This window comes from Oncorhynchus tshawytscha, linkage group LG29, assembly GCF_018296145.1.
Source record: "Oncorhynchus tshawytscha isolate Ot180627B linkage group LG29, Otsh_v2.0, whole genome shotgun sequence".
NCBI classification, from domain to species: domain Eukaryota; kingdom Metazoa; phylum Chordata; class Actinopteri; order Salmoniformes; family Salmonidae; genus Oncorhynchus; species Oncorhynchus tshawytscha.
The window spans coordinates 34,483,222-34,507,734 of NC_056457.1; the positions used below are offsets into that span (position 1 = coordinate 34,483,222).

General features: G+C 38.5%; 1 protein-coding gene across 17 annotated transcripts in view; it reads right to left on the reverse strand.

Moving 5' to 3' along the window:
- LOC112227456 (eyes absent homolog 1-like) overlaps window positions 1-24,513 on the reverse strand; it is a 143,808-nt gene that overhangs the window by 109,819 nt on the left and 9,476 nt on the right. For 4 of the 17 annotated variants that reach the window (XM_042308843.1, XM_042308853.1, XM_042308851.1 and 1 more), the window contains 5 exons: window positions 14,905-15,032; window positions 12,306-12,386; window positions 6,752-6,829; window positions 3,859-3,925; window positions 3,283-3,428 (listed from right to left, as the gene is read on the reverse strand). In XM_042308843.1, the coding sequence (XP_042164777.1) occupies window positions 3,283-3,428; window positions 3,859-3,925; window positions 6,752-6,829; window positions 12,306-12,386; window positions 14,905-15,028 (496 nt within the window). In that variant the 5' untranslated portion in view covers window positions 15,029-15,032. Of the gene's footprint in view, window positions 1-3,282; window positions 3,429-3,858; window positions 3,926-6,751; window positions 6,830-9,573; window positions 9,652-12,305; window positions 12,387-14,904; window positions 15,033-17,335; window positions 17,647-24,513 lie in introns of those variants that run through there. The other 13 variants (XM_042308852.1, XM_042308847.1, XM_042308859.1 and 10 more) reach the window with 9 other exon arrangements.

The following is a 24,513-nucleotide window of genomic DNA, read 5'->3' on the forward strand; positions in this document are numbered from 1 at the left end:
CACTACTTTAGACCAGGGCCCTATGGCACCCTATACCCTATATAGTGCACTACTTTAGACCAGAGTACTTTAGACCAGAGTCCTATGGGGCCCTATTCCCTATATTGTGCACTACTTTAGACCAGAGCTCTATGGCACCCTATTCCCTATATATAGTGCACTACTTTTTGACGAGGGTCTATTACTGCCGTACCAAGCAACAACAAAAAAAGGCAGTAGCTGCTCATTTGGTCTAAAATGAGTTAATGTAATTTTTGCTACATTAAATACATGCTTAACCACGTGGACCAGTATCCTGCTTCTATTGTGTTCAGGAGTGAATGGGGGGTCATGTTAGCAGTAACTGTATAAAGATACTGTGAAACCCAAAGGTAAATAAAATATATTTTTCTCAGTTCACTCTATGTGCAGCTATTGCCTTTTCGCTTGGTAGGGCAGTATAAACCCTAGTCTAAAGTAGTGCACTATATAGGGAATAGGGTGCCATAGGGCTCTGGTCTAAAGTAGTGCACTATATATAGGGAATAGGGTGCCATAGAGCTCTGGTCTAAAGTAGTGCACTATATAGGGAATAGGGTGCAATTCCTGGTCATATTGGATATTCTGTGGGGGTCAAAGCCCTCATAAGACTCTGGACTAATAAACAACATTGTGATGTGCTTTGCTGTTTTGTTCCTGCGGTGCCTGAAGAAACCAGTTTTTTTTAAAATTTATATCGGTAATCTTTTTTTCCGATCTGACTGAATAGCTTGATAAGCACATTTTTTATTTTTTATTTTACAGCTTGGAAGAAATATGCTGCAGGCAACAAAACAACGTCTCAGCAGAGTTCTAGGACACGTTCTTGAGCTATCGTGGGAACAAACAATTTGTCCTGAGCTAAGCTTTTAATTGTTATACACCTCCCAAGTGGAGGATTGTATAGCAACTAGCAATTCCAAGAGGCGACAGTCACACAGTTACGTCACTTCTACAAACTATATCGGACTTCATTCAGCTGTAGCTAAATTGTAAATAATCATATGATGTAATGAGCGTAGTAATGTAACTGAATTAGAATTGGTTAATTGTTTTTACATAAAGACGAACTTAACTTAATAAACTAGTGCATCTATACTGTATCTCTAATTAATACATCTATACTGTATCTCTAATTAATACATCTATACTGTATCTCTAATTAATACATCTATACTGTATCTCTAATTAATACATCTATACTGTATCTCTAATTAATAGATCTATACTGTATCTCTAATTAATACATCTATACTGTATCTCTAATTAATAGATCTATACTGTATCTCTAATTAATAGATCTTTACTGTATCTCTAATTAATAGATCTATACTGTATCTCTAATTAATAGATCTTTACTGTATCTCTAATTAATAGATCTATACTGTATCTCTAATTAATACATCTATACTGTATCTCTAATTAATACATCTATACTGTATCTCTAATTAATACATCTATACTGTATCTCTAATTAATACATCTATACTGTATCTCTAATTAATACATCTATACTGTATCTCTAATTAATACATCTATACTGTATCTCTAATTAATACATCTATACTGTATCTCTAATTAATACATCTAATTAATACTTCTATACTGCATCTCTAATTAATACATCTAATTAATACTTCTATACTGTATCTCTAATTAATACATCTAATTAATACATCTATACTGTATCTCTAATTAATACATCTAAATAATACATCTAATTGATACATCTATAGTGTATCTTTAATTAATAGATCTTTACTGTATCTCCAATTAATACATCTAATTAATACATCTATACTGTATCTCTAATTAATACATCTAATTAATACTTCTATACTGTATCTCTAATTAATACATCTAATTAATACATCTATACTGTATCTCTAATTAATACATCTATACTGTATCTTTAATTAATACATCTATCCTGTATCTCTAATTAATACATCTAATTAATACTTCTATGCTGTATCTCTAATTAATACTTCTATACTGTATCTCTAATTAATACATCTAATTAATACATCTATACTGTATCTCTAATTAATACATCTATACTGTATATTTAATTAATACATCTATCCTGTATCTCTAATTAATACATCTAATTAATACTTCTATACTGTATATCTAATTAATACATCTATAATGTATCTTTAATTAATACATCTAATTGATACATCTATACTGTATATCTAATTAATACATCTATCCTGTATCTCTAATTAATACATCTATATTGTATATTTAATTAATACATCTATACTGTATCTCTAATTAATACATCTATACTGTATCTCTAATCAATACATCTATACTGTATCTTTAATTAATACATCTAATTAATACATCTATACTGTATCTCTAATTAATACATCTATACTGTATCTCTAATTAATACATCTATACTGTAACTCTAATTAATACATCTAATTAATACTTCTATACTGTATATCTAATTAATACATCTATAATGTATCTTTAATTAATACATCTAATTGATACATCTATACTGTATATCTAATTAATACATCTATACTGTATCTTTAATTAATACATCTAATTGATACATCTATACTGTATCTCTAATTAATACATCTAATTAATACATCTATCCTGTATCTCTAATTATTACATCTATATTGTATATTTAATTAATACATCTATACTGTATCTCTAATTAATACATCTATACTGTATCTCTAATTAATACATCTATACTGTATCTCTAATTAATACATCTATACTGTATCTCTAATTAATACATCTAATTAATACTTCTATACTGTATCTCTAATTAATACATCTATACTGTATCTTTAATTAATACATCTAATTAATACATCTATACTGTATCTCTAATTAATACATCTATACTGTATCTCTAATTAATACATCTATACTGTATCTTTAATTAATACATCTAATTAATACATCTATACTGTATCTCTAATTAATACATCTAATTAATACATCTATACTGTATCTCTAATTATTACAAATGGGGGATGATAAATATATATACATGGGTACCTCCATGTAGTTTAGATATAGTAAATATAATCCAGATTGGCATGAGGTTGGCCTGTGCTTACCATAATAATAGTATATATAAAGTATACAGAATATGATAATACACATATCTACATGTATTTCAGTCAAAAAGGTACCTCCATGTAATGTAGATATATCTGTAATGTGTTTTGATGAGTACATCCATGCAACTCGTTGTTCAGAGGCATAGGATTGGCCTGTGCTTACCATAGGCAGGGATCCCATAGGGTTGTCCAGGCTGGGGGTAGCTAGCATAGGCTGCGGCCTGCTGCATTCCTGTGGTGTACTGTGTCTGACCGTACGCAGACATATTTTGGGATGAAGGAGTAGGGAGAATATGTGGATACGGTCTGCTATTTCAGAAAAGAAACAAGGAGAAGAGAGAGAGAGAGAAAATTAGAAAAAGAAGAGAGAGAGAGAGAGAGAGAGAGGAAGAAAGAAAGAAATTAACATATTTTACTCACAAAATCACAACACAAAGTTTGTTCACTGACAAATTCTTTGTGATTCTGCTATATAATTTTTAAAAAGTGGGCCGAAGCCCGCAAAGAGAGAAGTAGCCATCGCCTGAGCTGGTACACACTACAAAATAATGAGAAATCACAAAAATATATATTGTTTTGCAAGATAATAATTACAACAAGTTGGTAAGTGCACAAGCTGCAGACATCCAGGCAAACAAAGCAGGTAGAAACCTCCACATCTCGCAGCAGGATCTAATTAAAGGAACCCAATGAAGTTGGATTCTGTTTACTTTCTGAGGCAAAAGAAAAGAAACCTTACTTGGAAGGGTAAATCTGTGAGGAGAACTGCTGTGTTTGTCTTGGGCTGAAGCCACTGGTTCCAATAACTGAGTTGAAAAGAGAAGAGGAGGCAAGCACATATTTTAACATTAAAGATATAAGGTAAATATTGTCTTTCGCCAACAGAACCTCTGGAAAGTGTAATTGCGTTGCGTTACTCTATTTATTTCCTCAACCTTAGTTAAGGTTCAAACCGCTGGAGCGCAACAATCAGGTAAAAACGCTGAGGGTTTATTCTGCTGACCAGTGAATATAGAACCTGTATGGAACCCAAAAGGGTTCTACCTGGAACCAAATTGGTTCTACCTGGAACCAATAGGGTTCTACATGGAACCACAAGGGTTCTACCTGCCTGGAACCAAAATGGTTCGACCTGGAATCAAAAGGGTTTTACCTGGAACCAAAAGGGTTTTACCTGGAACCAAAAAGGGTTTTACCTGGAACCAAAAAGGGTTTTACCTGGAACCAAAAGGGTTCTACCTGGAATCAAAAGGGTTTTACCTGGAACCAAAAGGGTTCTACCTGGAACCAAAAGGGTTTTACCTGGAACCAAAAGGGTTTTACCTGGAACCAAAAAGGGTTTTACCTGGAACCAAAAGGGTTCTACCTGGAACCAAAAAGGGTTCTACCTGGAACCAAAAAGTGTTTTACCTGGAACCAAAAAGGGTTCTACCTGGAACCAAAAGGTTGTGGTCAGGGCCTGTGTTCTGGGCCTGTGGTCTGGGTGTGTGTCCCAAACGGAACCCAATTCCCTGTATAGTACTTTTGACCAGGGCCCTATGTGAGAAGGCTTTGACCAGGGCCCTATGTGAGAAGGCTTTGACCAGGGCCCTATGTGAGAAGGCTTTGACCAGGGCCCTATGTGAGAAGGCTTTGACCAGGGCCCTATGTGAGAAGGCTTTGACCAGGGCCCTATGTGAGAAGGCTTTGAGGGCCCAGGGCCCTATGTGAGAAGGCTTTGACCAGGGCCCTATGTGAGAAGGCTTTGACCAGGGCCCTATGTGAGAAGGCTTTGACCAGGGCCCTATGTGAGAAGGCTTTGACCAGGGCCCTATGTGAGAAGGCTTTGACCAGGGCCCTATGTGAGAAGGCTTTGACCAGGGCCCTATGTGAGAAGGCTTTGACCAGGGCCCTATGTGAGAAGGCTTTGACCAGGGCCCTATGTGAGAAGGCTTTGACCAAAATGGCACAATATATTATGTAACAGTATGTAACTATGTAACTGTATGTAACTATGTAACTATGTAATATGTAACTGTATGTAACTATGTAATATGTAACAGTATGTAACTATGTAACTATGTAATATGTAACTGTATGTAACTATGTAACTGTATGTAACTATGTAACTATGTAACTATGTAACTATGTAACTGTATGTAACTATGTAACTATGTAACAGTATGTAACTATGTAACTATGTAATATGTAACTGTAACTATGTAACTATGTAACTATGTAACTGTATGTAACTGTATGTAACTATGTAACTATGTAACTATGTAACTGTATGTAACTGTATGTAACTATGTAACTATGTAACTATGTAACTATGTAACTATGTAACTGTATGTAACTGTATGTAACTATGTAACTATGTAACTGTATGTAACTATGTAACTATGTAACTGTATGTAACTGTATGTAACTATGTAACTATGTAACTATGTAACTATGTAACTGTATGTAACTATGTAACTATGTAACTGTATGTAACTATGTAACTATGTAACTATGTAACTATGTAACTGTATGTAACTGTATGTAACTATGTAACTATGTAACTATGTAACTGTATGTAACTGTATGTAACTATGTAACTATGTAATATGTAACTGTATGTAACTATGTAACTGTATGTAACTGTATGTAACTATGTAACTATGTAACTATGTAACTGTATGTAACTGTATGTAACTATGTAACTATGTAATATGTAACTATGTAACTATGTAACTATGTAATATGTAACTGTATGTAACTATGTAACTATGTAACTATGTAATATGTAACTGTATGTAACTATGTAACTATGTAACTGTATGTAACTATGTAACTATGTAACTGTATGTAACTATGTAACTATGTAATATGTAACAGTATGTAACTATGTAACTATGTAACTATGTAACTGTATGTAACTATGTAACTATGTAACTGTATGTAACTATGTAACTATGTAATATGTAACAGTATGTAACTATGTAACTATGTAACTGTATGTAACTGTATGTAACTATGTAACTATGTAACTATGTAACTATATGTCTTACATACACTATGTAACTATGTAACTATGTAACTATATCTATTACATACACTATGTAACTATGTAACTATATCTATTACATACACTATGTACCTATGTAACTATATGTGTTACTTACACTATGTAACTATGTAACTATGTAACTATATCTATTACATACACTATGTACCTATGTAACTATATGTGTTACTTACACTATGTAACTATGTAACTATGTAACTATATCTATTACATACAGTATGTAACTATGTAACTATGTATGCTGTAAGGCCTCAGGGAAACTATCGTTATGTAATACTGAACTCATCAGCAGCACCTGCCAGTCGGACTAAACGTTGGAATTCTGAAAACAGATCACACACACACTACACACACACACACTAACTATGTAACTATGTAAACTATGTAACTATGTACATACACACTATGTAACTATGTAACTATGTATGTAACTATGTAACACACAGTGACATCACTATGTAACTATGTAACACACAGTATGTAACTATGTAACACACACCTATAAACGCACACAATCACAAATCAACCACCCACCCCTCTCCCCCTGCACACACACATGTCCATCCCCCGTCCCCCGTCTCACCTGATCCTGAAAAGCTGTCAAGGGAGACGTCGGCTACTGGGGTGGTGATGTCACTGCTGCTCATAGGTTCTGTTTTAACTGAGGACAAAGACAACACACACGCTGTCAGCACACACACACACACACCAAAACACACCACAACTACACAACAAAACATGTATTTTCTGGTGGGTTTGGTTGTGTGGATTTTAACATACACCCAATAAATACTAAATAAATAATATATAAAAATAAATAATATATAATAAATATATAATAAAGGAATGATTTATAAACAATTACTAGGGTAGAATACAGGAAATATTTGACTAATTAAAGTTAGTTACAACTTTTACACTCTGTTCCTTTAGACTAGAACCTAATTGTTTAAAAAATAATAATTGTATTAATAATAATACTGCAACGTTATTGATTGTTTTTTTCCTTGGATTAACCACGGAGATCCTTTAATTTATCCTATGTGGGATTAACATATTCCTCATGGTAAATTCCCTTTAAGAACTTTTGAGGAAAATAAAATATTAGCCTAAATTGTTAATCAATTACGCCAACAAAGAAGATGTTTTTCTCATTTCAACCTGTTGAATTTAACCAGGAATAAAAAATTAATTTAAAAAAACATCTTGAACGTTGTTAAACAAATATAAAATAAATCCATATGGCATTCACTAGGTATGCACTATTATTTTGTCTCCATCCATTCACTAGGTATGCACTATTATTTTGTCTCCATCCATTCACTAGGTATGCACTATTATTTTGTCTCCATCCATTCACTAGGTATGCACTATTATTTTGTCTCCATCCATTCACTAGGTATGCACTATTATTTTGAATCTATCCATCCATTCACTAGGTATGCACTATTACAGGAATTTTGACTCCATCCATTCACTAGGTTGCACTATTATTTTGTCTCCATCCATTCACTAGGTATGCACTATTATTTTGTCTCCATCCATTCACTAGGTATGCACTATTATTTTGTCTCCATCCATTCACTAGGTATGCACTATTATTTTGTCTCCATATTCACTAGGTAAATTCACTTTAAGAATTTTGTCTCCATCCATTCACTAGGTATGCACTATTATTTTGTCTCCATCCATTCACTAGGAATAAAAATTATTTTGTCTCCATCTTAGGTTGCACTATTATTTTGTCTCCATCCATTCACTAGGTATGCACTATTATTTTGTCTCCATCCATTCACTAGGTATGCACTATTATTTTGTCTCCATCCATTCACTAGGTATGCACTATTATTTTGTCTCCATCCATTCACTAGGTATGCACTATTATTTTGTCTCCATCCATTCACTAGGTATGCACTATTATTTTGTCTCCATCCATTCACTAGGTATGCACTATTATTTTGTCTCCATCCATTCACTAGGTATGCACTATTATTTTGTCTCCATCCATTCACTAGGTATGCACTATTATTTTGTCTCCATCCATTCACTAGGTATGCACTATTATTTTGTCTCCATCCATTCACTAGGTATGCACTATTATTTTGTCTCCATCCATTCACTAGGTATGCACTATTATTTTGTCTCCATCCATTCACTAGGTATGCACTATTATTTTGTCTCCATCCATTCACTAGGTATGCACTATTATTTTGTCTCCATCCATTCACTAGGTATGCACTATTATTTTGTTCCATTTTGTCTCCATCCATTCACTAGGTATGCACTATTATTTTGTCTCCATCCATTCACTAGGTATGCACTATTATTTTGTCTCCATCCATTCACTAGGTATGCACTATTATTTTGTCTCCATCCATTCACTAGGTATGCACTATTATTTTGTCTCCATCCATTCACTAGGTATGCACTATTATTTTGTCTCCATCCATTCACTAGGTATGCACTATTATTTTGTCTCCATCCATTCACTAGGTATGCACTATTATTTTGTCTCCATCCATTCACTAGGTATGCACTATTATTTTGTCTCCATCCATTCACTAGGTATGCACTATTATTTTGTCTCCATCCATTCACTAGGTATGCACTATTATTTTGTCTCCATCCATTCACTAGGTATGCACTATTATTTTGTCTCCATCCATTCACTAGGTATGCACTATTATTTTGTCTCCATCCATTCACTAGGTATGCACTATTATTTTGTCTCCATCCATTCACTAGGTATGCACTATTATTTTGTCTCCATCCATTCACTAGGTATGCACTATTATTTTGTCTCCATCCATTCACTAGGTATGCACTATTATTTTGTCTCCATCCATTCACTAGGTATGCACTATTATTTTGTCTCCATCCATTCACTAGGTATGCACTATTATTTTGTCTCCATCCATTCACTAGGTATGCACTATTATTTTGTCTCCATCCATTCACTAGGGCACTATTATTTTGTCTCCATCCATTCACTATGCACTATTATTTTGTCTCCATCCATTCACTAGGTATGCACTATTATTTTGTCTCCATCCATTCACTAGGTATGCACTATTATTTTGTCTCCATCCATTCACTAGGAATGCACTATTATTTTGTCTCCATCCATTCACTAGGTATGCACTATTATTTTGTCTCCATCCATTCACTAGGTATGCACTATTATTTTGTCTCCATCCATTCACTAGGTATGCACTATTATTTTGTCTCCATCCACGACTTGAGCATGCACTGTTAAAACAAGACCTCAGCAGTAACAGGCAAACTACAGCCTATCAATACATTTTAACCCACCCCTCAATCAAAGTAATCAATCAATTAAAATTAAGATAATATCAAATTAACCAAATAAATCAGTAATTGCCACTAAATCACTGGATGGCTTACCACGGGTTATAATGTAGCGTCAGAGGAAAGAAAGGTTAACACAGTCAATGGTAGTAGGATACTGGCGTAAAATGGCCCCTGTATGGAAAGGGAGTCAGTCTGCATGGACGTGCAAATACGATTGAAACAATGTACGGTAATATTAAGTGTTTTAAAGACTGTAGTGAACGGAGGGTGACCCCGTGCCCCGCTGAGCCTCTCAGAGTTACAGTATACCACTGAAAGCTCAACAGAGAGGATTTCACAGTTATCTGATAGCTCGGCAATCTTTGACATTTTGAAATCAATCTATTTCACTTCAGGCAGCAGGCAGGCGTTTGGGGATATAGGGAAGGGGGAGATGAGAGAGAGGAGAAGAGAGGGGGGATTGGGAATTTCTTTTGGCAAAACAAATTCACGTGATGTGGGCAAAAGGGAGTCATGCTCGGTGGGTTGGTCGGTGAGATCTATCTCTCAGTCATTCCCTGTCATGTTTGGTATGTTTCCACTATGGTCGTTCTGCTGAGAAACACATGTTGACGGGAGAATGGGAGGGAGCCTTGTCTTTAGAACAACACACCAACATGTCTGCCTTGAAAATGGATAGAGATAATATAATAGGGATAAATTGTGGTGTAACTATAACACAGTGGAATAACTATAACACTGTGGTGTAACTATAACACAGTGGAATAACTATAACACTGTGGTGTAACTATAACACAGTGGAATAACTATAACACAGTGGAATAACTATAACACAGTGGTGTAACTATAACACAGTGGAATAACTATAACACAGTGGAATAACTATAACACAGTGGAATAACTATAACAAAGTGGAATAACTATAACACAGTGGAATAACTATAACACAGTGGAATAACTATAACACAGTGGAATAACTATAACACAGTGGTGTAACTATAACACAGTGGAATAACTATAACACAGTGGAATAAATATAACACAGTGGAATAAATATAACACAGTGGAATAACTATAACACAGTGGAATAACTACAACACAGTGGAATAAGTATAACACAGTGGAATAACTATAACACAGTGGTGTAACTATAACACAGTGGAATAACTATAACACAGTGGAATAACTATAACACAGTGGAATAACTATAACACAGTGGTGTAACTATAACACAGTGGAATAACTATAACACAGTGGAATAACTATAACACAGTGGAATAACTATAACACAGTGGAATAACTGTAACACAGTGGTGTAACTATAACACAGTGGAATAACTATAACACAGTGGAATAACTATAACACAGTGGTGTAACTATAACACAGTGGAATAACTATAACACTGTGGTGTAACTATAACACAGTGGAATAACTATAACACAGTGGTGTAACTATAACACAGTGGAATAACTATAACAAAGTGGAATAACTATAACACAGTGGTGTAACTATAATACAGTGGAATAACTACAACACAGTGCATGCACAAACTAGCACACACACACACACTCAGATTGGTACAAACCAGCAAACAATAACTACTGTATTCAGAAAACACAGCACATCAAAGAAAGTGGAAGAAAATTAACGTAATAATGACAGTCTATAACGATTCATGAACCATGGACTCATAATCCACGAGTCTATAACGATTCATGAACCATGGACTCATAATCCACGAGTCTATAACGATTCATGAACCATGGACTCATAATCCACGAGTCTATAACGATTCATGAACCATGGACTCATAATCCACTAGTCTATAACGATTCATGAACCATGGACTCATAATCCACTAGTCTATAACGATTCATGAACCATGGACTCATAATCCACTAGTCTATAACGATTCATGAACCATGGACTCATAATCCACTAGTCTATAACGATTCATAAACCATGGACTCATAATCCACTAGTCTATAATGATTCATAAACCATAGACTCATACCACAAATAGTCTATAACGATTCATGAACCATAGACTCATACCACAAATAGTCTATAACGATTCATGAACCATAGACTCATACCACAAATAGTCTATAACGATTCATGAACCATGAACTCGTACCCCAAAGAGTCTATAACGATTCATGAACCATGGATTCATAATCCACGAGTCTATAACGATTCATGAACCATATACTCATACCACAAATAGTCGATAACGATTCATGAACTATTGACTCATAATTCGCGAGTATATAACCATTCATGAACCATGAACTCATACCACAAATAGTCTATAACGATTCATGAACCATAGACTCATACCACAAATAGTCTATAACGATTCATGAACTATTGACTCATAATTCGCGAGTATATAACCATTCATGAACCATGAACTCGTACCCCAAAGAGTCTATAACGATTCATGAACCATGAACTCGTACCCCAAAGAGTCTTTAACGATTCATGAACCATGAACTCATAACCCACGAGTCTATAACGATTCATGAACCATGGACTCGTAACCCAGCAGTCTCAAACCATGCTTTAGATGACTCAACATAACACAACAAGTAACGCTGAAAGAGTTTCCAAATGAAAGGCACAATAGTTGAAGAAACTTTGTTAGAACGATCAAATTAGACGTGTCAATTAAAAGCATTTCAATTCATTCATTATTATTATTATTTTTTTTTTAAAGTGATGTCACTTCGTAAAGTGATTTCTTTCTTTCTCTCTCTCTCTCTCTTTCTTGTCTTTTCTAAGCTGAAAACACCAAGTATTGTCCTTTCATTGGTATCCACACCTGAACTGCACCGACCTGCAGCCGACTGTGAGCTAGAGCCTAACAACCAGTCAGCTGTGGTGAGCATTGTGATGCTATCACCTGTGGGAAACAGAGAATAGATAACAATCTGATTTTACCGCCGCTCTGTACCAGGCTCTTTGTCCTGCGTAGAGAAGAAGAACAAAAAATTACACAGTGTCACGCATCCCAAATTGTACCCTATGCCCTTTACAGTGCACTTCTTTATTTTTTGTCAAACTTTCAGTCAAAAGTAGTGTACTGTGTAGGGGGAATAGAGTGCCGTTTGAGATGCGGCCAGTGTCTTAACCACCAGAAAGAGCTTTTCCCTTTTCCTATCAAGATTTTACATTTTCAAGGTACACTTTTAATAAGAGCTTGTGTGGGTTTGTGATAGGGGCTGCCTGCTAGCTCCATACACCTAGAGCAGTGGTTGGAACAGACACAACAACACTACTCAACAGAGTCAACAGGGACGTTAACAAATGTACTAACCACACGCAAAGTAAAACCCACTTTTATACCAGGGAAGCTTTTGAATAATTACACGAGTACTTAAATATACTGCTAATAGTTCCTTTGTAAAAAAAAACAGACAATAGCATCAGATTTACAAATGCATATCATTTTCATATCTATATTAAATACATTGTCTGTTTAATTGTGTATTTAAACAATGCACTAGCCCATAAGCCATCAGGTCACTAGTAGTTTCCATGTTATTGGGGTGGCAGGGAGCCTAGTGGTCAGAGCGTTGGGCCAGTCAACGAAAGGTTGTTGGATTAAATCCCAGAGCTGACAAGGTAAAAATCTGTCATTCTGTCCCCTGAACAAGGCAGTTAACCCACTGTTCCTAGGCATTCATTGTAAATAAGAATTTGTTTTAAATTAACTTGCCTAGTTAATTTAAAAAAAGGTTAAATAAATAAAGTAAATAAATTCACTACAGAGTAGTAGACTGGAGAAAAAAAGAATTAGTACTAGGTAATGCTTCACCTTTTGAAAACGGAAAACAGATCCCCTCCTTTTTCTTTCAACAGGGTAACACCTGCCAACCTTTTACAACTTAGCAGATGCATTAAACACTACACAGCATAAAGAGTGAGGTTTAAAACAACCCCCCTCTAACCTCTGCTCTGCTATACATTGAGACCAGAACAAATTTCAATTGTACAACTTCTGTTACAATGCAATTTTGTTTGGTACAATGGTTGTGATTACAACGGAGTGTATTTCTGGAACCAGAAAATAATTACACAAGCATTGTGCAGACGCGACATGAAGACATGAAGACATGAAGACATAAAGACATGAAGACATAAAGACAGACATGAAGACAGACATGAAGACATGAAGACATAAAGACAGAAAGACATGAAGACATAAAGACATAAAGACATAAAGACATAAAGACATGAAGACATGAAGACATGAAGACATGAAGACATAAAGACAGACATAAAGACATGAAGACATGAAGACATAAAGACATGAAGACATGAAGACATGAAGACATAAAGACAGACATGAAGACATGAAGACATGAAGACATAAAGACATAAAGACATGAAGACATGAAGACATAAAGACATGAAGACATAAAGACATGAAGACATGAAGAAGACATGAAGAAGACATAAAGACATAAAGACATGAAGACATGAAGACATGAAGACATGAAGACAGAAAGACATGAAGACATGAAGACAAAAAGACAAAGACATAAAGACATGAAGACATAAAGACATGAAGACATGAAGACAGAAAGACATGAAGACATGAAGACAAAAAGACAAAGACATAAAGACATGAAGACATGAAGACATGAAGACATGAAGACATAAAGACAGACATGAAGACATGAAGACATGAAGACATAAAGACATGAAGACATGAAGACATAAAGACAGACATGATGAAGACATAAAGACAGAAAGACATGAAGACATAGAGAAAGACATGAAGACATAAAGACATAAAGACATAAAGACATGAAGACATAAAGACATGAAGACATGAAGACAGACATGAAGACATGAAGACATGAAGACATAAAGACATAAAGACATGAAGACATGAAGAAAGAAAACTCTTTGTTGTAATATAATATAATTTGTAACACAACCATTGTGTCAAGTATAATGTCTGACTTTAATTGCGAACAATACAACATCTTTGAGAGCCTCTACCAACCAGCCTAGCCCTCTCCCACATGTCCCATAGTGCATTTAGAGAGAGAGAGAGAGAGAGAGAGACAGAGAGAGAGAGAGAGAGAGAGAGAGAAGAGAGAGAGAGAGAGAGAGAAGAGAGAGAGAGAGAGAGAGAGAGAGAGAGAGAGAGAGAGAGAGAGAGAGAGAGAGAGAGAGAGAGAGAGAGAGAGAGAGAGAGAGAGAGAGAGAGAGAAAGAAGAGAGACAGAGAGAGAGAGAGAGAGAGAGAGAGAGAGAGAGAGAGAGAGAGAGAGAGAGAGAGAGAGAAGAGAGAGAGAGAGAGGTCTTAGAAATGTCAGGTCCTAGACGAGGGTTGATTCTAAGAGCTGAGGGGCATTACGGAGTCAGGAGCGAAGGAAGAATTAAGAAGGAAAAGCCCAGAGCACATACCTTCAGTGCCATTGGGGGTCATGGAATTGGTATTGATATGGGAGTTGTCGAGTCTGGGACCATTAGGAGATTCACTGCTTCCACTTACACAGCTGTGCGGACTGGCTAGATCCTGCATGTCCATAGACCTGGCAGACAAGACACACACACACACACACACACACACACACACACACACACACACACACACACACACACACACACACACACACACACACACACACACACACACACACACACACACACACACACACACATGTTTCCGTGAGCCATCAAGTTCTAATCAGTAATGTGGTCATTACATGTCGTAATATGTTCTTTTATGTATTTATTCCTACTGATAACTACATGGGTAAAACTGTTTTGAAATTAACGTTTAAATTTGTTTCAAACAAACAAAGAGATATTTTTTTTTTTAGCTAGAAGCTAGAAATACTATCAGCAAATTGACCAGAAGTTACGGAAAAGAACACACAAAAACACATTGCTATTTAGACATGTTTGTTGTGGTCCAGTAAAATAACACTTTAACTTCTGCTCATTTCTTTTGAGAATAAAATCCTAAACACTAAAAAATATCACAATAGGTAAATATAATGATAAAAATGAATTTTACTCAATAAAATATACACAAATATATACACTGTTATACTACTGCATTATACTATATACAATACATTTAAGCATTAATATTGATCAGAATTATAATTTAATTCGGCATTTTAATTGACTGAGCTCCCTCACAAAGCTAGAACACCTGTTAAAAATGGTTTTTAAAAAAACATGCTTTTAATAATACATGTACTCATGTTAAAAGTCTACAATATAGTAATTATATAGAAATTAATATTTTAGAACATAATCACACTTTCTGATTGGTTGCATAGATTTAGAAAATATATCTCTATTGACTGAAGGCTATGGTTTAAATGGTTAGTTGCTACAAGATTAAAAGAGCTATTATCTAAATGATTCTAAGAACAGCTAGCTAGTTCTCTAAATTGATTCTAAGAACAGCTAGTTAGTTCTCTAAATTGATTCTAAGAACAGCTAGTTAGTTCTCTAAATTGATTCTAAGAACAGCTAGCTAGTTCTATAATTGAGTATAAGACTAAGAGTTTGTTTTCTGACTGACTGTTAAGACGGCTGTCTCCAAGGCTCAGTGTAGAGAGATGAGGAGTAAGGCCCAGTTTCACGATGCATCAGTTTTCTCTGGCAACCATTTTAATTGTTTCCGTGTTGATATTGAAGCCATTGAAAACATTATTCTATTCTAGTCATTGTTGCTCTGAGGAGTCTATCAGTCATAGTCGGATGGAGGTTACAACAGGCCCGGAGCAGAGCTGAAAGCACAGCCGACTCGTGTTTTGTCTTTGTCACCGGGCCCAATGCAATATGCTTTAATTAAATTAGTGTGTAATGTGTGGTGTATTACACTGCCTTTTTTTCCAATTAGAGTTAAAGACTCTTTAATCAAAGCTTTTTGTTGTGTTGCACCAACATTTTGTTGTTGTTTTTGTTTACTTTCATGTAAACACAATCTGATAGGATGGAAATAACGTGAACACTGTTTTGACAGTGTTTGGATTGAAAGATCATTTATAGTTTTTTAAAATGAATTTAAAACATATAAACACAGATATATGTATTTTCTACTCTGAGATCAGCATGACATGTTTTTTAAAATTTGTTTTTTTCAATCCAACTTCTTCTTAACAGTACTTTCTAGCAAACGAAGCAAATTAAATAGAATTGTTGGGAATATTCCCATCTCCTTCTCACAAATGGTTGCTGTATCCTATTGTTCCTACCCAAAGGAATATTGCCTCATATTCTCCCACCCAAAATAAACAACAAAACTAAAATACGTGTTAGAAACCAGGAAGAAATTACTGTTCAATTGACGCAACTTCTTTCTCTCTCTCCCTCTCCTTCTCTCTCCCTCTCACACAAATTCACTCTCCCTTCTCTCTCTCCCCCTTCACTCCATCCTTGTATCTCTTCTTCTCGCTCTCGCTCTCCCTCTCACACAAATGATCTATCCTTCTCTCTCTCCTTCTCTCTGTCCTCTCTCTCCCTCTCACACAAATTATCTATCCTTCTCTCTCTCTCCTTCTCTCTGTCCTCTCTCTCCCTCTCACACAAATTATCAATCCTTCTCTCTCTCTCCCTTCTCTCTGTCCTCTCTCTCCCTCTCACACAAATTACCTATCCTTCTCTCTCTCTCCCTTCTCTTTCTCCATTCTCTCTCCCTTCTCACTCTCTATTTTCTCTCTCCCTTCTCTCATATAACCCATTAACTGTGGTTAATCACTTTATTGATTTTGCTGTGACTCCATCTCCCTATCTACCCCCTCTCTCTCTCTCTCTCTCTTTTTCTTTCTCTCTCTCTGATGCTACCTGCCTGGCACTGGCCCAACTCTGCTCTTACCTGGAAAGACGTAGCGACCCAGAATCATCTGAACCAGGCTGTCCCTTTCTTTTACTTGCCTGAGCAGAAACAATGTCACTCCTTGTTTTTCAGCTGTGTGTCACTGTCCAGACCCATCAATGACACAATAGAGCTGGTCTGAGAAAACATTCCTGTTATTCTGTCTTAGAGAGGGCTAGCCACACTGGGAAAAGGAACAGAGGACATTCTCTCTCTCTGGAGTCGCTCTCTCTGAGCCAATCTCTCACTTATCTCTCTCTCTCTTTTCTCTCTCTCTCAGCCACTCTCCCTCTTCTCTCGCTCTTCTCTCCCTCTGTCACACTCTCTCTCTCAGCCACTCTCTCTACTCTCTCTCAGCCAATCTCTCTCTTCTCTCTCTCTGTCACTCCGTTTTCTCTCTCTCTTCTCTCTCTCTGTCACTCCCTCTTCTCTCTCCTAACACTGCTGTTGTTGCCTCTCCACCCTCATTTGGGTCTTCTCTAAGTCCTCCCTCCTCCCTGAGAGAGGGGAGCACAGCCAAATGACTGGAAAGGTGATTCAGAGGTGGGGGTAGTGGGCTGGAGGGTTTTAGGAGGGCTGTGGAAGGGGGTGGGAGTAGCCTCAAGGTAGGACGATATTAACTTAAGCTAGCTGCCAGATAGAGAGAGACTAGCCTGGAGGTAGGAAGATATTTAGCTAGCTGCCAGATAGAGGAGAGAGTTAAGCCTGGAGGTAGGAAGATATTTATCTAGCTGCCAGATAGAGTAGAGAGAGTAGCCTGGAGGTAGGAAGATATTTAGCTACCTGCCAGATAGAGGAGAGAGAGAGAGAGTAGCCTGGAGGTAGGAGGATATTTAGCTAGCTGCCAGATAGAGGAGACAGAGTAGCCTGGAGGTAGGAGGATATTTAACTAGCTGCCAGATAGAGGAGAGAGAGAGAGAGTAGCCTGGAGGTAGGAAGATATTTTGCTACCTGCCAGATAGAGGAGAGAGAGTAGCCTGGAGGTAGGAGGATATTTAGCTAGCTGCCGGAGAGAGGAGAGAGAGTAGCCTGGAGGTAGGAAGATATTTAGCTAGCTGCCAGATAGAGGAGAGAGAGTAGCCTCGAGGTAGGAAGATCTTTAGCTAGCTGCCAGATAGAGGAGAGAGAGTAGCCTGGAGGTAGGAAGATATTTAGCTAGCTGCCAGATAGAGAGAGAGAGTAGCCTGGAGGTAGGAAGATATTTAGCTACCTGCCAGATAGAGGAGAGAGAGTAGCCTGGAGGTAGGAGGATATTTATCTAGCTGCCAGATAGAGTAGAGAGAGTAGCCTGGAGGTAGGAAGATATTTAGCTACCTGCCAGATAGAGAGAGAGAGTAGCCTGGAGGTAGGAAGATATTTAGCTACCTGCCAGATAGAGAGAGAGAGTAGCCTGGAGGTAGGAAGATATTTTTCTACCTGATAGATAGAGGAGAGAGAGTAGCCTGGAGGTAGGAGGATATTTAGCTAGCTGCCAGATAGAGGAGAGAGATTAGCCTGGAGGTAGGAAGATATTTAGCTACCTGCCAGATAGAGGAGAGAGATTAGCCTGGAGGTAGGAAGATATTTAGCTACCTGCCAGATAGAGGAGAGAGAGTAGCCTGGAGGTAGGAAGATATTTAGCTACCTGCCAGAGAGAGTGGCAGGAGATGTGACTTGTTGAATAGAGGCCACTGAAGCATGACACCCATATAGCCTCTTCAGCAGGTCTTTCATCTGCAGTTGACTCTATCTGCAATTTATCTGCACTCCCCTCTCTCAGCACACTGACAGCTCCTAATGACCATCAGGACTCCTCCGCTGTTTCATGCGGGCCTGCCTCGGCCTGAGGCCACAGAACACAGCAGCACTGAGTCCAAAATGTGAGTCCCAAATGGCACCCTATACCATGTATAGTGCACTACTTTAGACCCAGGGAGGGGGGGGAGGGGGCATCTCAGACAATGAGAGAGAGAGCTAGATGGGAATCAAGAACACGGAGAGAATATGGAGCCACATGTGTTTCCTATGACGATACTAATGACTCTATTACTGTCCTTTAGTTTGACAGTTATCTTTCACTGTCTAATGAGACCCTCTCTGCTGCTCTCTCTCTCTTTCCTTCTCTCTTTCCTCCTCTCTCACTCAATTCAATTCAAGGGGCTTTATTGGCATGTGAAACATATGTTAACAATGCCAAAGCAAGTGAGGTAGATAATATAAAAAAGTGAAATAAACAATAAAAATAATAAATCGATATTAACAGTAAACATTACACAAACAGAAGTTTCTGCACTCTCTCTCTCGCTCTCTCTCTTTCCCTCTCGCTCTCTCTCGTTCTCACTTTCTCTCTCTCTCTCTCTCTCTCTCTCTCTCTCTCTCTCTCTCTCTCTCCCTCCCTCTCGTTCTCTCACTCGCTCTCTCTGGCTCGTTCTCTCTCAGACATCAAGTAGAAACATATCCCTGCACCACGACCATAACAATATATCAGGTCTGACTCCGGCCCACCGCGGGGACACAGGGTGAAACACAGGTCAGAACATATCAAAAAGACGTGGAGAAAGGACTTCTTTTTTTTTTTTTAAATATCGCTCTCATGATTTTTGAACGACTGACTGTTTACAGGGCAGAAGGCAATCTCAGCTAGATGGTCTTAAGTTTAATTACATTTTTTTAACAGGCTTTGCTCTTCACACCACGGCCGAGTCTAAATGAATACTGTTCCAGCATAACAGTTTAATCTATTCCTCTCTCTCTCTCTCTCTGTCTCTCTCTCTCTCTCTCTCTCTCTCTCTCTCTCTCTCTCTCTCTCTCTCTCTCTCTCTCTCTCTCTCTCTCTGTCTCTCTGTCTCTCTCTCTCTCTCTCTCTCTCTCTCTCTCTCTCTCTCTCTCTCTCTCTCTCTCTCTCTCTCTCTCTCTCTCTCTCTCTCTCTCTCTCTCTCTCTCTCTCTGTCTCTCTCTCTCTCTCTCTCTCTCTCTCTCTCTCTCTCTCTCTCTTCTCTCTGATATAGACCCTCCATCATACTTCAGGTGATATAGACCCTCCATCCTACTGCAGGAAATATAGACCCTCCATCCTACTGCAGGAAATATAGACCCTCCATCCTACTGCAGGAAATATAGACCCTCCATCCTACTGCAGGAAATATAGACCCTCCATCCTACTGCAGGAAATATAGACCCTCCATCCTACTGATGGTGAAATATAGACCCTCCAGAATACTGCAGGTGATATAGAATCTAGAAACCTACTGCAGGTGATATAGACCCTACATCCTAATGCAGGTGATATAGACCCTCCAACCTACTGGAGGTAATATAGACCCTCCATCCTACTGCTGGTGATATAGACCCTCCAGAATACTGCAGGTGATATAGACCCTCCAACCTACTGCAGGTGATATAGACCCTCCAGAATACTGCAGGTAATATAGACCCTACATCCTAATGCAGGTGATATAGACCCTCCAACCTACTGGAGGTAATATAGACCCTCCATCCTACTGCTGGTGATATAGACCCTCCAGAATACTGCAGGTGATATAGACCCTCCATCCTACTGCAGGTGCTATAGACCCTCCATCCTACTGCAGGTGCTATAGACCCTCCATACTACTGCAGGTGATATAGACCCTCCAGAATCATGCAGGTGATATAGACCCTCTAGAATACTGCAGGTGATATAGACCCTCCAGAATCATGCAGGTGATATAGACCCTACATCCTACTGCAGGTAATATAGACCCTCCAGAATCATGCAGGTGCTATAGACCCTCCATACTACTGCAGGTGATATAGACCCTCCAGAATACTGCAGGTTATATAGACCCTCCAGAATACTGCAGGTGATATAGACCCTCCAACCTACTGCAGGTGATATAGAACCTCCAGAATAGGGCAGGTGATATAGACCCTCCAGAATACTGCAGGTTATATAGACCCTCTAGAATACTGCAGGTGATATAGACCCTCCAACCTACTGCAGGTGATTTAGACCCTCCAGAATACTGCAGGGTATATAGACCCTCCAACCTACTGCAGGTGATATAGACCCTCCAGAATACTGCAGGGTATATAGACCCTCCAACCTACTGCAGGTGATATAGACCTGCCAACCTACTGCAGGTGATTTAGACCCTCCAGAATACTGCAGGTGATATAGACCCTCCATCCTACTGCAGGTAATATAGACCCTCCATCCTACTGCAGGTGATATAGACCCTCCATCCTACTGCAGGTAATATAGACCCTCCATCCTACTGCAAGTGATATAGACCCTACATCCTACTGCAGGTGATATAGACCCTCCATCCTACTGCAGGTGATATAGACCCTCAAACCTACTGCAGGTAATATAGACCCTCCATCCTATTGCAGGTGATATAGACCCTCCATCCTACTGCAGCTGCTATAGACCCTCCATCCTACTGCAGGTGATATAGACCCTCCAGAATCATGCAGGTGATATAGACCCTCCATCCTATTGCAGGTGATATAGACCCTCCATCCTACTGCAGATGCTATAGACCCTCCAGAATAGGGCAGGTGATATAGACCCTACATCCTACTGCAGGTGATATAGACCCTCCATCCTACTGCAGGTGATATAGACCCTCCATCCTACTGCAGGTGATATAGACCCTCCAGAATAGGGCAGGTAATATAGACCCTCCATCCTACTGCAGGTGATATAGCCCCTCCAGAATACTGCAGGTGATATAGACCCTCCATCCTACTGCAGATGCTATAGACCCTCCATCCTACTGCAGGTGATATAGACCCTCCAGAATCATGCAGGTGATATAGACCCTCCAACCTACTGCAGGTGATATAGAGCCTCCAGAATACTGCAGGTAATATAGACCCTCCAACCTACTGCAGGTGATATAGACCCTCTGGAATACTGCAGGTGATATAGACCCTCCAGAATACTGCAGATGATATAGACCCTCCAACCTACTGCAGGTGATATAGACCCTCCAACCTACTGCAGGTGATATAGACCCTCTGGAATACTGCAGGTGATATAGACCCTCCAGAATACTGCAGGTAATATAGACCCTCCAACCTACTGCAGGTGATATAGACCCTCCAGAATACTGCAGGTTATATAGACCCTCCAACCTACTGCAGGTGATATAGATCCTCCAACCTACTGCAGGTGATATAGACCCTCCAGAATACTGCAGGTAATATAGACCCTCCAACCTACTGCAGGTGATATAGACCCTCCAGAATACTGCAGGTTATATAGACCCTCCAACCTACTGCAGGTGATATAGATCCTCCAACCTACTGCAGGTGATATAGACCCTCCAGAATAGGGCAGGTGATATAGACCCTCCAGAATAGGGCAGGTGATATAGACCCTCCAACCTACTGCAGGTGATATAGACCCTCTGGAATACTGCAGGTGATATAGACCCTCCATCCTACTGCAGGTAATATAGACCTTCCAGCCTACTGCTGGTGATATAGGCCTTCCAGCCTACTGCAGGTGATATAGACCCTACAACCTACTGCAGGTGATATAGAACCTCCATCCTACTGCAGGTGATATAGACCTTCCAGCCTATTGCCACCAGGTGATATTGGCCAGGTAAGAACAGCCGGGGAGAGAAGGGGTGGAGCTGAGAAAGATATGTATTGTTAGCATTCAGCAACATTATGTTCTTCTCTTCAACCTGAGCACCCGCTCTTGAAGAACAGAACAAAGCTACAGCTACCATAGAGAACAGAAAAAAGATATAGCTTCCCTAGATGAAGTGGTATTGTCATCAGAAAGAAACTAAAGTCCAAATGGCACCCTATTCCTTATATATATTGGACTGATTTTGACCAGATCAGGTGGAGAACAGATACAAGCCCTAGTCTAAAGTAGTGCACTATATAGGGAATACGGTGCCATAGGGCCCTGGTCTAAAGTAGTGCACAATATAGGGAATAGGGGTCCATTTGTGAGGCAGACCTAAACGAGGTCCAAAACAGGCTTCACTCACAGATGTTTGTATTCAGGCAGAGGATCCTTGTTTCCTCTTTACTTAGTCCGAGTCCTGTGTTACCACTCGCTAACCAGAAGGCTAACCAGAGGGCTAACCAGAGAGCTAACCAGAGGGCTAACCAGATGGCTAACCAGAGGGCTAACCAGAAGGCTAACCAGAAGGCTAACCAGAGGGCTAACCAGAAGGCTAACCAAAAGGCTAACCAGAGGGCTAACCAGAGGGCTAACCAGAGAGCTAACCAGAGGGCTAACCAGAAGGCTAACCAGAGAGCTAACCAGAGAGCTAACCAGATGGCTAACCAGAAGGCTAACCAGAGGGCTAACCAGAAGGCTAACCAGGGTCTTTACATTGATCAGTATTGCCGCATGCAGGCTGTCTGACTGATCCACCTCGACGGCCGCAGCAGATACTCAGAGACACACTGAGTGAATGAATGGCAGCATGTGTTATTGGAACGTGATGCTTTTTACTTGGGTTTTCTAGAGGGAGAATGTTTCAGTTCTTATTCTAGTACCAGGATTCAAAGAGGCTTGTAGGATTCATATCATTTGTTTGATTTGTTGCTACTAGATAGAGATTAATTAGACTGTTCAAGGTGTAACAAAAAAACATGTAGGTTTAGTTTATTTACATATTTTAGGTAAAATAATTCATCACAGAAAATACAATTAGGTCCATCTGCAATTGTGCTATTAGTTTTTGGTTAAAAACGGATGCATAGATTTTGTTTAGAAAGGAATTTACACATTTAATTTTATAGGGCACAGAGTGCATATTTCTTTGAATTTTACAGACTATGAAAAACCCATGTGTTGTGAGTTACACATTTTTTTGAAAAACAACGCTTCAATCAAAATAAGTTTAAAACAACTGATCCTTTTACTCAAGACTCTCAGTTCGGTCCGCATGGTTCATGGTTGACCAGGACAAATATCTCCAATGGAGAAGAATGTAGATACACACAACAATTAAATACAGATGTGGACTGGGATTAGAGACAGTTTACAAAAACGCTACACTTCACTGGTATCTCTCTGTGTGTCTGCTTCCACTGGCATCTCTCTGTGTGTCTGCTTCCACTGGCATCTCTCTGTGTGTCTGCTTCCACTGGTATCTCTCTGTGTGTCTGCTTCCACTGGCATCTCTCTGTCTGTCTGCTTCCACTGGTATCTCTCTCTGTGTGTCTGCTTCCACTGGTAT